Source organism: Vigna unguiculata, chromosome 5 (assembly GCF_037176805.1).
Source record: "Vigna unguiculata cultivar grain cowpea cultivar isolate G323 ecotype 2 chromosome 5, ASM3717680v1, whole genome shotgun sequence".
NCBI lineage: Eukaryota > Viridiplantae > Streptophyta > Magnoliopsida > Fabales > Fabaceae > Vigna > Vigna unguiculata.
Genome location: NC_140796.1, coordinates 47,209,187 through 47,224,598, shown reverse-complemented (window position 1 = coordinate 47,224,598; position 15,412 = coordinate 47,209,187). Strand labels below are relative to the sequence as shown.

Genomic DNA, 15,412 nt, shown 5'->3' with positions numbered 1-15,412 from the left:
TTAAAACAAAGTCCAAACTAAAAACAAATAAAAAATCTGGCAACTCACCATAAACATTAAAAAATATATTAAAATACTTTCTTACTTTCTTTTACTTTTATCAACCATAAACATTAAAAACCAAAATTAAAACTCACCAAATTTTCAAGGACTATCAAACATTTTAAACCTGTTATGTTACTTTTCTTTTATCATGCAACTCTGTTTTCTTTATCAATCATCATGTCCAGATAATACAAGACAGAAAAAGGCAGAAATTTGAATATAGAAAACCTGTATTATGACCAAAATGAAGGGCTGTTGAGGTGAATAGTATATATGAGCAACCAAAAATTGAACAAAATAAAACAATGGATGGACACAACATCATGTTATACTGCATAATCAACACCTTTTGTATCTCAAACAAACTATGTGGAACAGCATCCACTTTTTTTAACAGCTGAGACATCATCTTTGATTCCAACAACAATGGTTTCCCCTTTGGGCAAGGATGTTGAATGAGAGCCATCCACTGTGTCAAGGGTTTTCCTACTCACAACATTGTATATCTGAGTCAGCACTTCTACGAAAGCACTGTCCACATTCAAGGACTCAAGCGCAGAGGTTTCCATGAAGAATATCTTCTCTTTTTCTGCAAATTCTTTGGCTTCTTCAGTAGACACTGCACGCAAATGTCGAAGATCTGCTTTGTTTCCCACCAACATCACCACAACATAGGCTTCTGTGTGATCCCGAAGCTCCTTCAACCATCTCTCCACGTTCTCAAACGTCACGTGTCGAGTTACATCGTACACAACCAAAGCACCAACTGCTCCTCGGTAATATGCACTTGTAATAGCACGATATCTGTGGTAAGGTAAACAGAAAAAGAAGTTCAGTTTTCATTCACCTCTCAGAAATCATAGTTGGTATGCATTTAGGAATTACTAAGAGTTATAACTATAGGGTTCAGGAAAAGAAAAAGGCATTGCAAGTTTATCAGTATAAGACTTTAGTACAATGTGTTGACCAAGATTCAATTGCAGTATTCTTTTGGCAGATGAAAATAAACCAAAGAATGTTTTGTTAAATCGCACTTCATGATAGTAAGAATCACTTAATTATGTATTTGATCAAATTGGAACAGGATCGAGCTTCTAAATAAGATTTATCAAAATTTGGTATGACCTTAGGACTGACTTAGTAATATTTAACTGGTCAATGACAGAGAACTCTGCATCTCTTCATTTCAACATAGATTTTATTTACAAAGATTAACAACACGTGGAAATCAAATCACTTGTCTCCTTTTCATTGAGAAAATACTGTCATTCTGGACTTTTGCAGAGTATTTTGCACGCATTCACCCATCTGGCAATTTTAGAATTGTTGGATCAAGATCGGATGCTTAATATTTCATCAAGATAAATCAGCATTGTAATACATGTTAGAAATGTGAGTTGTGAATACGAGCAAATTTGTCTCCACCCATTCCGGAGAAAAGGTGTTATTTTTGAATTGAAAAGGTAAAGAAAGAGGCACGTGATCCCAATCCAAATCTACGCATGTTTCCTAGATAGAACAACTACACAGATCCTGTCCGACAAAGAAACCTGACAAATTGAACAAACTATTACTTTTTTGATGTCTTGAAAACCTTCCCTAGCCAACCAGCAACCGTATATTACAGAACACAGTGAAATCAGGCATCAGTTCTTCGATCAGTGACCTGATCATGAGGATCAAAATCAAGAACCCCACAAAGATCCGACGATTCAAATGCAAAACTAAGAGAACCCAAGAAGGTTAAATTAAAGCAAGAATGACATGCATATGGAGAAAGCGAAAAAGGTGAGACCTTTCTTGGCCGGCGGTGTCCCAGATTTGTGCCTTGACGAGTTTGCTATCGACGGGGACGCTGCGGGTGGCGAATTCGACGCCGATGGTGGATTTGGTCTCCAAGCTGAACTCGTTTCGCGTGAATCGGGACAAGAGGTTGGACTTTCCAACGGCAGAATCACCGATGAGGACGAGCTTGAACAAGTAGTCATAGTCTTCGTCGGCACCCATTGAGTTTGGGTGAAGGAAAAGCAATGGATGGTGAAAGAAAGGAAATTGGGTTGAGAGAGTAAATGGGTGAGTTTATTATATGTTGCAAATTGCTAAACATTGTGGTTATAGCAGACACGGATGGAGAGAGAGAGAGAGAGAGGTGTATGTGTAGCGTGTACGAGGAAGGAAGGTAGGCTTTGGCTGTTGGAGGGAGAAGTATTCAAAATGACTCTTCTCCTACTTTCCTACGTTTTTCTTCAATATTATAATAATATAATTATTATTATTATTACCTTTCACCATATTATTTTTGTTGCTAAATATTTTACTTAAATTAAAGAAATAGACTGTTTTTTTTTATCAGAAAAGAAATAAATGGACTGTATGAAAACATTTAATTCATTAATTCATCTGTAAAATTTCTATTATAAGATTATTATTAGACTATCTATTTGTCAATTTTTTTTTTCTATGAATACTTGCAAATAGCGTTAATGTTAGTTTAGACAATATTGTTAAAGTGTGTTTAAAATTCAGAGTTATGATTTTACTTTTAAAAACATAATATATTTAAATTATCTTTAACTTAAAGTTTCTAAATAATGTAAGATTATTGAGTATATATAACAATAGTTTTTGAAAAATAAGTAACATTAATTTACGTCCTTGTATAATACACAAGTTACTTAATTATGTTTTTTTTTTAATTAATGGAGAATAGAATTTTCTTTCCTGGATGAAAAGATTGTTGTTCTTTGTTGCTTCTTCATATCATGAAGGCTCGTACCATTAAATGGTTGGCTGACTCCCAAATCCTATTACATATAGTTTTATATTAATATGTATAATTTTAAAATTAATTTATTATAATTAATATAAAATACTATAATTAAAAAAAGTAATTATAAATTCCGTAGTGTGTTGTTTGAAGGATATAAGTATTTAATGGAGATATAATAGAGATATAAATTGCAATTTACATTTTGAACATTTACAAGATATAATGACAATTGAATAGTTTAGCATGTAAAAATAAAAATTCCCTCAAATCATAATTCTAGAAGTATTAATTAAGAGATAAAAAGTATTCATGTGATTAAACATGTTTTTAATGCCTATACAAACTAGAGGTACTAATTAAGAAATAGAAAAAAATTATATAATTAAATATAACTTTAGTATATAATAATAATAATAATAATAATATTATTATTATTATAATTGAACCAATGGACAAACTCACAAACCTCTAACTTGAGATTGTCCTGACATTACGTTTTAGTGGACTAGAGGTTATAAACAGACCAATGTAACCATTCTTTTAGTCTCTATATCATTTACTCAAAAATTTAAAATTTAAAAATAATTATTTCACTGACCTTTTTGTCTATGATGCACTATACTTCAACTTGAGTCACGTATTCATATGTGACATGTATCGTGTTTAATACTTTATCAATATTTATCAATTAAGTATCTAATTTATAAAATCGTATTATACTACAAGAAAAGTTTTGAATAGTGATCAATTTTAGTGACAAAAAATAATTAGTCACCGTACAATAACTAAATTGACAACTAAAATAGTTTCAAAAAATTATAATTGATCTTTAAATTGATAATTAAAATAATTTTAATTATGAATTGGTTTCTAAATTGGTCACTAACATTAGATATCAGGTTTTGCTATCAAAATAATTTATCTCTGTTAAGAAAATTTAGATTCACACAATAACAATTATATAATTATTCTACTTTTAAAAAATTATTGTACACTTTTTAATATTTATATATAACATATTTATCACGTATCATATCATATTATTTTAAACATGAACGTATCAATATATCATATACGTATCGTATTTGATACACATATCATATTTGTACATCGTAACTTTTTATAAATACAAGATTATTTGAAAGTATAATTAATCTTTTGACTCTAATTTTAAGGTTAAAAAATAGACGAATTAAAGTTGATGCTTGAAAAGAAAATACTAATATGACCCTTTAAGTTCATGAATTCAATTAATTATTCACCTGTCATTGTAATATATATATTTTTTTTAAACCAGTCTCACTAAAATGCTAATAAATAACAACATTTAGAAGTTAGAGTGCATAAATTATTAAGTCTAAGAATATAATTAATTAATTATATTGATTGAAAAGACCAGGGGAGAGTTCTCGAAAGTTCAAGGCACATAAATAATTACTTTTTATTAATTAATATAGTATATACAAATTGATAAATATGTATGGAATAAGGACATGTCTCTCAATTTTTCATCTTCGAAGTAGCTTTAGTTAAACAATTTCATAAATAGTTTTAAGAGAGAAGGATAAAATAATTTTTTTTCTTAAACTAAAATTAATTTACATATTTAGATTAGTTAATAAGTTTAAACTAATGTAATAGTTATTAATCACTTCCGCAATTGCTAATATTTTTTTATTTCTCCTAAAATACTGAGATAATTATTAATTTACTATCTCATACTTCTGATCAGGTCAATAACTAGTCCATGTTTTAAAATACTGTTATTTTTTTAAAATATAATGATTTAAATTTATATCGATTTTTACTTCTTTTAGTCCAATTTCATGAATTTCACTAGTTCAAAAAATTATCCCACTCATTAAAGTTAATATTTTCACTTCATGTTAAAACTGAAAAAAAAACCCGCTTTAATGATAATAGATTCGATATGATTTATAAAATTTTGTTATTCTGTTTAGTAACACAATTATACATAATTTTTAACTGTCACCAAAAGAAGAACTAAATGAAAAATAAAAATATTATTTTAATACTACATGAAGATACTTTTTTCAGTAAATATATAAAGCTTCTCAACATTTTGTTACGCGTAAAAGGAGAAACTTCACCCATCTGACCGTATAATATTACTAATATACTTTTCTTTCATGAATTGGTCGTAACTTTTGAATTCCAAATACTACTATTCTACGGTGTTGATTCATCATAAAATATTCACCATTTTCATTTCACATTCATGACGAAAAAGAAAGCTTAGCTAAGCCATTGTTGTGTCACAAAAAACTGCTTCCAAGTTGAAATCCAAGTTCGTCACAATCACTTTTCCGCAACGTTGATCCAGCCAGAGAGAACAACATTTATCTGCTTATTCTTTTGGTTTACACCAATGATATTTATCAGAGACTGATTCTTTAAGACGTAAAAGTTATTATAATATTTTTTATCTTTTTCGCTAAATCATTTTTTATTTAAGTGGATGAAAATATATTTTAATATGTTTAAATAATTTAATTACGTACCAACATATTCAATAGTACTTATGTGATCCGCTAAGTAATCCAAAATATATATGTTAATAAAATAAAATTATTAAATAAAATCAATTTAAAAACCCCAAAAAATCATCGCGCCAGGTAGGGGTCGAACCTACGACTTTCTGCTTAGGAAACAGACGCTCTATCCACTGAGCTACAGGCGCTTGTACGTTATGCTTCTCGTTCAAGAAAAATATATATTTTATTATGTAAAATAAATGAGAAATACGGGAAAATGAAAAATAATGATGCAGTTTTAAAATATATTTCACCACTCATTCTGCATATGTCAACATTTAAAAAATTAGTAGCTTAGAGCACTTAAGATTTGCCTTTCATAGATATTTTGTAAAAGAGTTAGTTTTTTTATGTGATACATTAAGTGAGACATCATTTGATATTTTAATCTCAATTTGATTTCACAAAGTGACAACAAATTTGTTAGTTGACATCATCCATAAAAAAATTAAGCGGAAGATAGATAAATCTATATAGATATTCTAATGTCAATATTTTATGAATAAACTAGAAAGTTACCTATATGCCTTCAAAGACATTAAAGACGGTTTAATTCGTAATACACAAAAATTATAAATAATAATAAATTAAATAATAATTTAAAATTTTGAGGGGCATACTTGTAATTTAATTTTGTGATATGAATATTGTATCTCACAATAGAATGATAGAACATAAAATAATGATGATAATGTTGATAAAATAAAAGTTGGATTGTTTTCAAGTTGGTGTGCATGTATTATTCTCTTGCATTTTGATCTGTTGTGAAATAAGTTGGTGATTGAGGTTGCTTTTTGTGGGGAACAAGAATGATGAAGATGGGAGAAGTAATAGACATTTGAGTACCTAAATAAGTAAGCTTTTGATGATGAATTAATGTAGGATGTAGAAGACACCAATGCCAACCAGACCAAAGTAGACTTTTCTTGCACCTGGTCCTCCCTCAATATAGATAACTGAATAACTAAGAAGGAACAATCACAGCAATAACTTCACATGATGTTATTGCTTTTTATGTGAATTCAGACTTGAAAATCAACAATGATTCTACCTGCTAAACTTTTTGGTCCCAGTTAAACATAAATGACAAAGCTAGTACAAAACTATGCTTATTGCAGCTAGTACAAAACTATGTTTGTTGCAGCTCGTGAAGGACTTGATTAACAATTAACGACAAACGTGTCATTGCAACTACCCAGTTTCACAAATATACTAAAAGAATACGGTTCAACAGTCTAATTTGACTAAATAAAGTAAAAGAGATATTTGCTCATCCAAACCACCATTTGGATTTTATCACCAGTTTAAAAATCCACGATTGATTCGGGTAAGAACAGTCATGATAGAAAGTTTAACCATAAGTTAGAAGAGAGAACAGTGTTAAGAAAAGTTGAGCGACACAGAAGTGATGATTAATGCTATTATTATACTCCTCTCATCACAAAATTTATCTTTAAATGAGTACAATTTTGTATATGTAGAGTGCATTGGAACATCATTTGGATCCACCAACAAGAAAATATATGAGAAAACGGAAAGAGGGTAGAGTGTGGAATACATATGTTTCAAAAGGTCAATGCAGAAAGAGAAGAAAGGAAAACTTAAGAGAAGGTTACACGAATGTTACAGATGCAAATCAAACATGTATTCCAATTAAAGGAAAACGCAGGATCTGTTCTTCTTTCGTTTTTTCTTCGGCTTTGGTGGCTGCAAAACAACCTTGATTGCAGCATCAAACACAGCCTTCACATTCTGAAATATTGCAGCATAGACATCAAATCAGGCTAAAATTATGTACTTTCAAGCATGTTGCACAAGTTGATAGATTATTAATTAACTTTAATAATGTCATACACTATCAGACAAATGATGCTGTGTATTGTTTACCAAATTCAATGTCTCGGAGAAAGCTATTTCACAAACAAATTTTAAAAAACAAAAATAATTCACAAGAGTGGTCTGACATCTGCAGCAAAATGACTAAAGTGCTATGGTTACTATACAGTTGCGTTAAAAAAATGTCTGCACTGTATATATATACATTTTATTATTGATAGAGACTTTTTTAGGTTAAATGATCTATTAAAAAGAAGTTGTTACTATTTTGTTTGTGGAACCACTTTTCTACCGTTTAAGCCTATACATATATATGTTAAAACCTAGTTTTATCTCCATTAGTTACATAGTGCATGTTGATAACTAGATATTTGTCCCTGGTTAGATGGTGCAAAAGTGGCAAAAATAATTGCTGTGTGTGGACAAATTGGTCTTGTATAACCTAATGTGGTTAATATTGAAACTATAATTGGTACATGTTCTGCTATAACAATCTCCCTAGTATAACTTAATCGATTACCCCATAAGTTAAACAACTTGGTACAATTTCATATTGAATCTCCAATAGGACCCTTTTAATGCAATTTGCTTAGAATGTATCTAAAATTTTGTCTATCTATAAGCACTGAAATATCAGAACCTGCTGAGTCTTTGAGCTGCATTCTATGTACACAGCAGCACCAATCGCCTTCTTCAGCTCTTCTCCCTGCTAAACATTTACAGCATTCAGGTGCACTGAAAACAAAACCAGAAAAAAAAAAAGAAACAAAAATTCTGTGCCACAGACAAGAAAATGGTCTTTGTTAGAACATAGAACTTGAGTGACTTGCCTGGACAGTAGTTATAGGTGTGGCTGCAGGATGATCAATCAAATACTGCCTGTCTTCCCTCAAGTCTGCAGTAAAATTATAAGATCACCTTAACTAACAGATGATTGCACAGATGAAAGCTTAAATAATACCAAAATATGAATTAATTTTCATAGTATTTATTAGCTGATACCAAGTTTGGTTCCCACAAGTACAATTGGCACAGTTGGGGCATAATGTCTCAGCTCAGGAATCCACTGCATAAAATGGGCCTAGTGTCAGATTCTATTGGCAAGAATTATACCATATCACAGTTCAGACACACATGTGAGATGTTATGTGTCTTTGTGTAATATCAGTATGTGTGAATGTGTCATCACAGAGGGAGAAATAAGAGGCTTGCAGAAGAAGAACCTTCTTAGAGATATTTTCATAGCTGGCTCTACTGAGGAGGGAAAATGCCAGCAAAAAAACATCAGCTCCTCTATAGCTCAAAGGCCTAAGCCTGTTGTAGTCCTCCTGTCCTGAATTTATGAAGCTACAATAAATGAGTAAGGGATGGAAAAACAGTAGCTATATCAGGAATTAAGAAGTTTAATCTCAACAATATCTAGTTTTAGTGAACAAAACCTTCTTTTCACCACTATGCACATTACTACAGTACAAGTATACAACTGCTTAGTGATATATAGTAACTAGCAGTTTTGTTACATACCGGCAGTGTCCCATAATCCCAGGTTAATTGTGCTTCCATCAACCACCACATTTGCACTGAAGTTGTCAAAAACTGTAGGCACATAGTCCTGGTTTTTGTTTTTGGCAGAAAGAAAAAAGTGAACTTTTTTATTGACTAAGCACAGCACATTGAAACAGCTAAAAATCATGCATTGCATACCGTGGGAAAGGTGTTGCTGGTGTAAGAGATGAGCATACAGGTCTTTCCCACAGCTCCATCTCCCACAGTAACACACTTGATGAATCTTGCAGTACTCATTTTCAAGTTCCTGTGGTTTCCTCACCTCACATCACATCTTTAGCATTCTGTTGCTGTCATGATTTTCAGCTCCTGAGCTTCTTTCAGTTGAAGAATTGGAAATAAAAATGAAACAATGAAGAGAAGAAGCTTGATGGTTGGAAAGAGGGGTGAGAAGGTCAGAAGGGTCAATTTGAATTTTGAAAAGAAATGGAGGGGATGATCAGCATTTAATAAGCTAAGTCCCTCAGCACCAACTTTAGTGACCCTCTTTTATCTTGTCCATTATTGCATTTGGCTTTCTGTTTCTTTAAGGGGAAGGCCAGAGCAGCAAAAAGAGTTGTTTGGTGCAGTAGTGGTGTTTGTTGGTTAAGTATTGTACAAGGGAGAGAGAGAATAATTAGTATTTAGAACATAAGCATTCATTATCAACATTACGTTAGTCTGAATGGAATGCACTCATGTTTTCCAAGATAAAAAAACGTACTTACAATAAAAAAACTTCATTAAAAGTTGTTGGTCATGTTTTGGACACATGAATAGTTAATAAAGCTGATAAATATTTTATTGTGAAGAACAAAAAAACATAGCCACTGCTGGGGTAATGGCTACACCAGAACTAACTAATGCTCCAAATGAGAATCATTAATTACAATTGGTGAAAAAGAAAGTAGATGGTAAAAACTGAAAGTTTGGACATTACCAAACCAAAAGCATGGTATGAAGTTGCACTATATGGTGCCGTAAAGCGACACAGACTCCAAATATTGGACAAAGTGGAAGTGGGTGGATGAGTTTGACACTATAGTTCATGGAAAAAATTATTGATTTTCCAAGTCACCTTGACACTGATCAAATGATGAATCAACGTTCTGTTCTTGGCTGTGGTGGATCTTTCCACATCTTTATTGGGTGGTTAGTGTTATTGAAGACCCACCAACGTGTTCTTATTTTCATCCGCAAAGCAAACTTTTTGACTTTTAATAATTCTATGTATGCATTAGTAATATGTAACTCAGCACAGTATAATTGAGCACCAACTGTGATTTCATTCATCTGTAAGCAACTGTGATTTTTCTTTTCTTTTGCAAAATAAAAGAGAAGGATTCCTATCACTGCTAAGACATAAAATCAGAAGGATTTTTGCTCTTCTGGTTCATTTTCACTTGAAGTTAGCTTTAACATGTTGAATGCATCATCATGTTAATAGAGAGTTTCCTTAATCTAGACAACAGCTCCAATAACCAGGGCTTAACATGATGATTTAGTATGAAAAAAGCTTAGTTCAACCCTCTTTTTGCAAGGTAGCTACATTACTTTTTAATGTATCTCATGCCATAATAAAAAGGGACAAATCATGTCCCAGCTGAAAATTTAAGCTTTCAATCTGCGAAGCAATATTTGGAATCATTAGTCTGTAAACCGTTATACAGAGTTCTTATTAGATTCAAATATAGTAGAGTTTTGGCGGTATAATAAAGGAAAATTATATATTAACAACTGATTCTTATTACCTGTGACAGTGATTTTTTAATTTTTAATGTTTTTTTTTCACAATTTCACTTTGGATGTTTGAGTGGAGACAAAAAGGGAGGTTGATGGAGTGACAGAAGTAAGAGAAGTAAGGAGAAGTAAGGAGAGAGAGCGGAGTGGAAGTGGTGAGAGAAGTAGAGAGCAGTTTATGGTTTTTCCTTCTCCCAAGTTTTTTCTTCCTCCATCTTCGAAGTTTATTGCTCGTCACCCCTCTAATTTTCTTCTACCTCTATGCCCTTAGTTTTCTTCTTCTTTCATTCTCCAAGTTTGTTGTTCTTTCGTTTTAGAAGATATTTTTGGATTGGGTTCGTCATTTTCCTTTTGGAGCAAGTTTTCAGTTTACCTACTGCAACAAATTTTTTGTATTCATTGATGTTTGTGGAAAGCAGACATTTTTGTTTTGGTTTTTGGTTAATATATGATAAAGTTTGGATTTTTTTTAAACAGTGTTGTTCAAGAGCGGATTGATGAGGCAGGATTGGTGTTTTTCGTTCTGTTGTAGTCTACATTGGTGAAGAAGTAAGCAAAGTCATTGTTGAAGCCAACCCATTGGTTGGTGGTGTGGTAATGAAAACAGATTTTACGTAATATAAAATGTTTATTTATGGTTGCAGGCAGAGCTGCAACAATTTAGGCAATACTACATTTGTGATTGGGTTCTGGATCCACAAAATATTCATCGCGACGCTGTTCTTTTCGCCATTCAGTACAACACATTTGAATTCCCAACCCTTGATACATTTAGAACATCGGATGTTGTAAATGACACGCTGTTTTTTAATAATTAAGTTCATTAATTACTGTGGACCTAAATTTTGGTTCACAAAAAAGTATAGGTTCGCACTTATGATAACACAATTTTGCACTTAAACTAAGTTTTTCATATCCAATAAATTAAAAACAATTTGCAAAATTTATAAACATTATTTTTTATCAATTGGTGTGAGTTAACTTTATTAATGAAGTGTATAATTTACTCACGCCACCAAACGGGATACTTATCATCCAAGCCAACAAGTGAAAACATTTTGTTCAAATCATATAATGCAGGTTAGTAGAATGAGACTCTTGGGTTGGCACTTAAATTCTTGATCTCTTGTCACACCACCACCTATTGAAATGGGTTCATGTTATACCAACTCACCTCATCCACGAATAAAACATGTTAAATTCTCAAAATTTAAGGGCTACTAGTTTTATGTGGGTGAGAGAAAATAATGTTTCGCAGAAAATTACAGGTTCGCACTTACGATAATACAACTTTGCACTTAAATTGGAAGTTTTTCATATCCAATAAATTAAAAACAATTTGCAAATTTATAAACATTATTTCTTATCAATTGGTGTGAGTTAACTTTATTAATGAAGTGTATAATTTACTAACGCCATCAAACGGGATACTTATCATCTAAGCCAACAAGTGAAAACATTTTGTTCAAATCATATAACGCAGGATAGCAGAAAGGGACTCCTGGGTTGGCACTTAAATTTTGGATCAATTGTCACACCACCACCTATTGAAATGGGTTCATATTATACCAACCCACCTCATCCACGAACCAAACATGTTAAATTCTCAAAATTTAAGGGCTACTACTTTTATATGGGTGAGGGAAAATAATGTTTCGCAAAAAAATATAGGTTCGCACTTACGATAACACAATTTTGCACTTAAACTGGAAGCTTTTCATATCCAATAAATTAAAAACAATTTGCAAAATTTATAAACATTATGTCTTATCAATTGGTGTGAGTTAACTTTATTAATGAAGTGTATAATTTACTCACACCACCAAACGAGATACTTATCATCCAAGCCAACAAGTGTAAACATTTTTTTCAAATCATATAACGCAGGTTAGCAGAAGGGGACTCCTGGATTGACACTTAAATCCTAGATCACTTGTCACACCACCACCTACGATAATACAGGTTCGCACTTACGATAACACAATTTTGCACTTAAACTGGAAGTTTTTCATATCCAATAAATTAAAAACAATCTGCAAAATTTATAAACATTATTTCTTATCAATTGGTGTGAGTTAACTTTATTAATGAAGTGTATAATTTACTCACGCCATCAAACGGGATACTTATCATCCAAGCCAACAAGTGAAAACATTTTGTTCAAATCATATAACGCAGGATAGCAGAAAGGGACTCCTGGGTTGGCACTTAAATTTTGGATCAATTGTCACACCACCACCTATTGAAATGGGTTCATATTATACCAACCCACCTCATCCACGAACTAAACATGTTAAATTCTCAAAATTTAAGGGCTACTACTTTTATATGGGTGAGGGAAAATAATGTTTCGCAAAAAAATATAGGTTCGCACTTACGATAACACAATTTTGCACTTAAACTGGAAGCTTTTCATATCCAATAAATTAAAAACAATTTGCAAAATTTATAAACATTATGTCTTATCAATTGGTGTGAGTTAACTTTATTAATGAAGTGTATAATTTACTCACACCACCAAACGAGATACTTATCATCCAAGCCAACAAGTGGAAACATTTTTTTCAAATCATATAACGCAGGTTAGCAGAAAGGGACTCCTGGGTTGACACTTAAATCCTGGATCACTTGTCACACCACCACCTATTGAAATGGGTTCATGTTATACCAACTCACCTCATCCACGAACCAAACGTGTTAAATTCTTAAAACTTAAGGGCTACTACTTTTATATGGGTGAGGGAAAACAATGTAATGCATAAAAGTTTAGTTTTGCACTTACAGTAACACAACTTTGCACTTAAGCTGAAAGTTTTTCATATTCAATAACTTTATAACAATTTGCAAAATTTATCATTAAAACTTCCTCTAACGTCACTTAATTAACAAACTTTATAAATTATTGATGCCACCAAGGGGTCTGTCCAGAAGGATACTTATAATCAAACTCAACCAGGGAAAATGTTTTGTTCAAATCATTCAGCGTAGGTTAGCAGAACCTAACTCATTGCTTTGCACTTACATCTGGGATAACGACCGACAAAACCATTTCTTTAAATAGGTACACCTTATTCCAACACACTTCAACCATGATGCAGACATGTTAAATTCTAAAAACGTAATGGCTAATACGCAAACCACAGTGAGGGATAACAAAGTTATTCAAAAAAATTCAGGTTCGCACTTACGAAACCCCTGCTTCACACATAAATTGGAAATTTTTAATAATCCATATTAAATTTATGGGCATAATTTCAATAACTGAAGCAAAGTTTAACATTTATTCGCTCTTGGGTTTCAACAAATATTGCAAACAGTTGAACATCCATCAAAAGCTGTTAATATTTAAATTGCATGGCCTATACAGTAATTAATGAACTTAATGATTAAAAAGCAGTGTGTCATTTACAACATCTGATGTTCTAAATGTATCAATCTAGTGTTGGGAATTCAAATGTGTTGTACTGAATGGCGAAAAGAACAGCGTCGCGGTGAATATTTTGTGGATCCAGACCCCAATCACAAATGTAGTATTGCCTAAATTTTTGCAGCTCCACCTGCAACCATAAATAAACATTTTATATTACGTAAAGTCTGTTTTCATTACCACACCACCCACCAATGGGTTGGCTTCAATAATGACTTTGCTTACCTCTTCACCAATGTAGACCACGACAGAACGAAAAACACCAATCATGCCTCATCAATCCGCTCTTGAACAACATTGTTTTAAAAAAATATCCAAACTTTATCACATATTAACCAAAAACAGAAACAAAAATGCCTCATTTCCACAAACATCAACGAATACAAAAAATTTGTTGTAGTGGGTAAACCTAAAACTTTTTCTGCTCCACCAAAAGGGAAATGACGAACCCAGTCCGAAAATATCTTCCAAAACGGAGGAACAACAAACTTGGAGAATGAAGGAAGAAGAAAACTACGAGCATGGAGGAAGAAGAAAATTAGAGGGGTGACGAACAATAGACTTCGAAGATGGAGGAAGAAAAAACTTGAGAGAAGGAGAAACCACACACTACTCTCCACTTCTCTCACCACTTCCACTTCGTTCTCTCTCCTTGCTTCTCTCACTTCTATCACTCCATCAACCTCCCTTTCTCTCTTTACTCAAGTATCTAACGTGGAATTGTGAAAAAAAAAATAATGAAAAATCACTCTTATGTCAGATAGTGAGAGAAGTTGTTAAAAATCAGTTGTTAATATATCATTTTCCTATAATAACTGTTATACAGTTATAGAAATAAAAAACCCCAGAATAAGGAAAACAAAAAACTATACTCATGAATTTGTCTTTCTGAGGTAAGTGATCCAATTTCACATTTGAGAATAACTATATACTTGGAAACAAGTGTGCTAATCAACCCAGTTTCATGATAGTTGTGTAACAGGTTATCTAACCTTGTAAAGAATAATAAGTTTTAACTTCATTGACATTATTGAATGGAGACCTTTTCTACAGAAGATTCAATGTTTCATGTAAGTTTGTAAACAGATATATGCAAAATTCGAAATTCTATTGAGTTTGTGTTTTATGTATAGTAACATGCTTGTTTTATAGGTCCAATGATTCACTACTAATTCTTTCACACACTAACAAAAGTGGCACATTGAAAAAGTATTTTAGTAAACGAATATTTAAAAGATTACTTTCACTACAATATATTGAAAGAGAAAAACTGTCTGTATAAATCAAATAAACAAAGCTAAATTCAGCTACAAGTAAATTACGATATATTTATCTTGAGTTTTTAGTACCATGTTTATAGTCATTTGTGAGGTCTTATTTTATCAAAATTGACGTGATTCACGATTAATAATTATTATAATAAATTTAACATTTCTTATAAATTTTACATTTAGTTGTGCTTTTTTGGTATTAGTAATTTCTCCATTTACAAAA

At 31.8% G+C, this 15,412-nt stretch overlaps 2 protein-coding genes and 1 non-coding gene across 4 annotated transcripts; all 3 read right to left on the bottom strand.

Moving 5' to 3' along the window:
* Positions 1-257: 257 nt before the first annotated feature.
* LOC114185324 (ras-related protein RABA1f-like) lies at positions 258-2,191 on the bottom strand. Its single transcript, XM_028072986.2, has 2 exons — positions 1,841-2,191; positions 258-849 (listed from the first exon to the last, which is right to left on the bottom strand). Exons 1-2 carry the CDS (start codon positions 2,050-2,052, stop codon positions 411-413), a joined length of 651 nt encoding a protein of 216 aa, XP_027928787.1. The 5' UTR covers positions 2,053-2,191; the 3' UTR covers positions 258-410.
* A 3,252-nt stretch (positions 2,192-5,443) lies between these two features.
* On the bottom strand, positions 5,444-5,516 carry TRNAR-CCU (transfer RNA arginine (anticodon CCU)). Its single transcript has one exon. It is a non-coding gene; the product is annotated as a tRNA-Arg (tRNA).
* A 1,244-nt stretch (positions 5,517-6,760) lies between these two features.
* Positions 6,761-9,316, bottom strand: LOC114185326 (rac-like GTP-binding protein RAC2). 2 transcript variants are annotated; one of them, XM_085673144.1, is made up of 7 exons: positions 8,911-9,316; positions 8,731-8,818; positions 8,430-8,539; positions 8,209-8,272; positions 8,037-8,101; positions 7,847-7,915; positions 6,761-7,122 (listed from the first exon to the last, which is right to left on the bottom strand). In XM_085673144.1, the coding sequence occupies exons 1-7, from the start codon at positions 9,007-9,009 to the stop codon at positions 7,024-7,026; spliced, it is 594 nt and encodes a 197-aa protein (XP_085529270.1). In that variant the 5' UTR covers positions 9,010-9,316; the 3' UTR covers positions 6,761-7,023. The 2 variants fall into 2 exon arrangements, with proteins under 2 accessions (XP_085529270.1, XP_085529271.1); XM_085673145.1 differs by having other exon boundaries at positions 7,847-7,908; positions 8,033-8,101; positions 8,911-9,308.
* Positions 9,317-15,412: the final 6,096 nt, after the last annotated feature.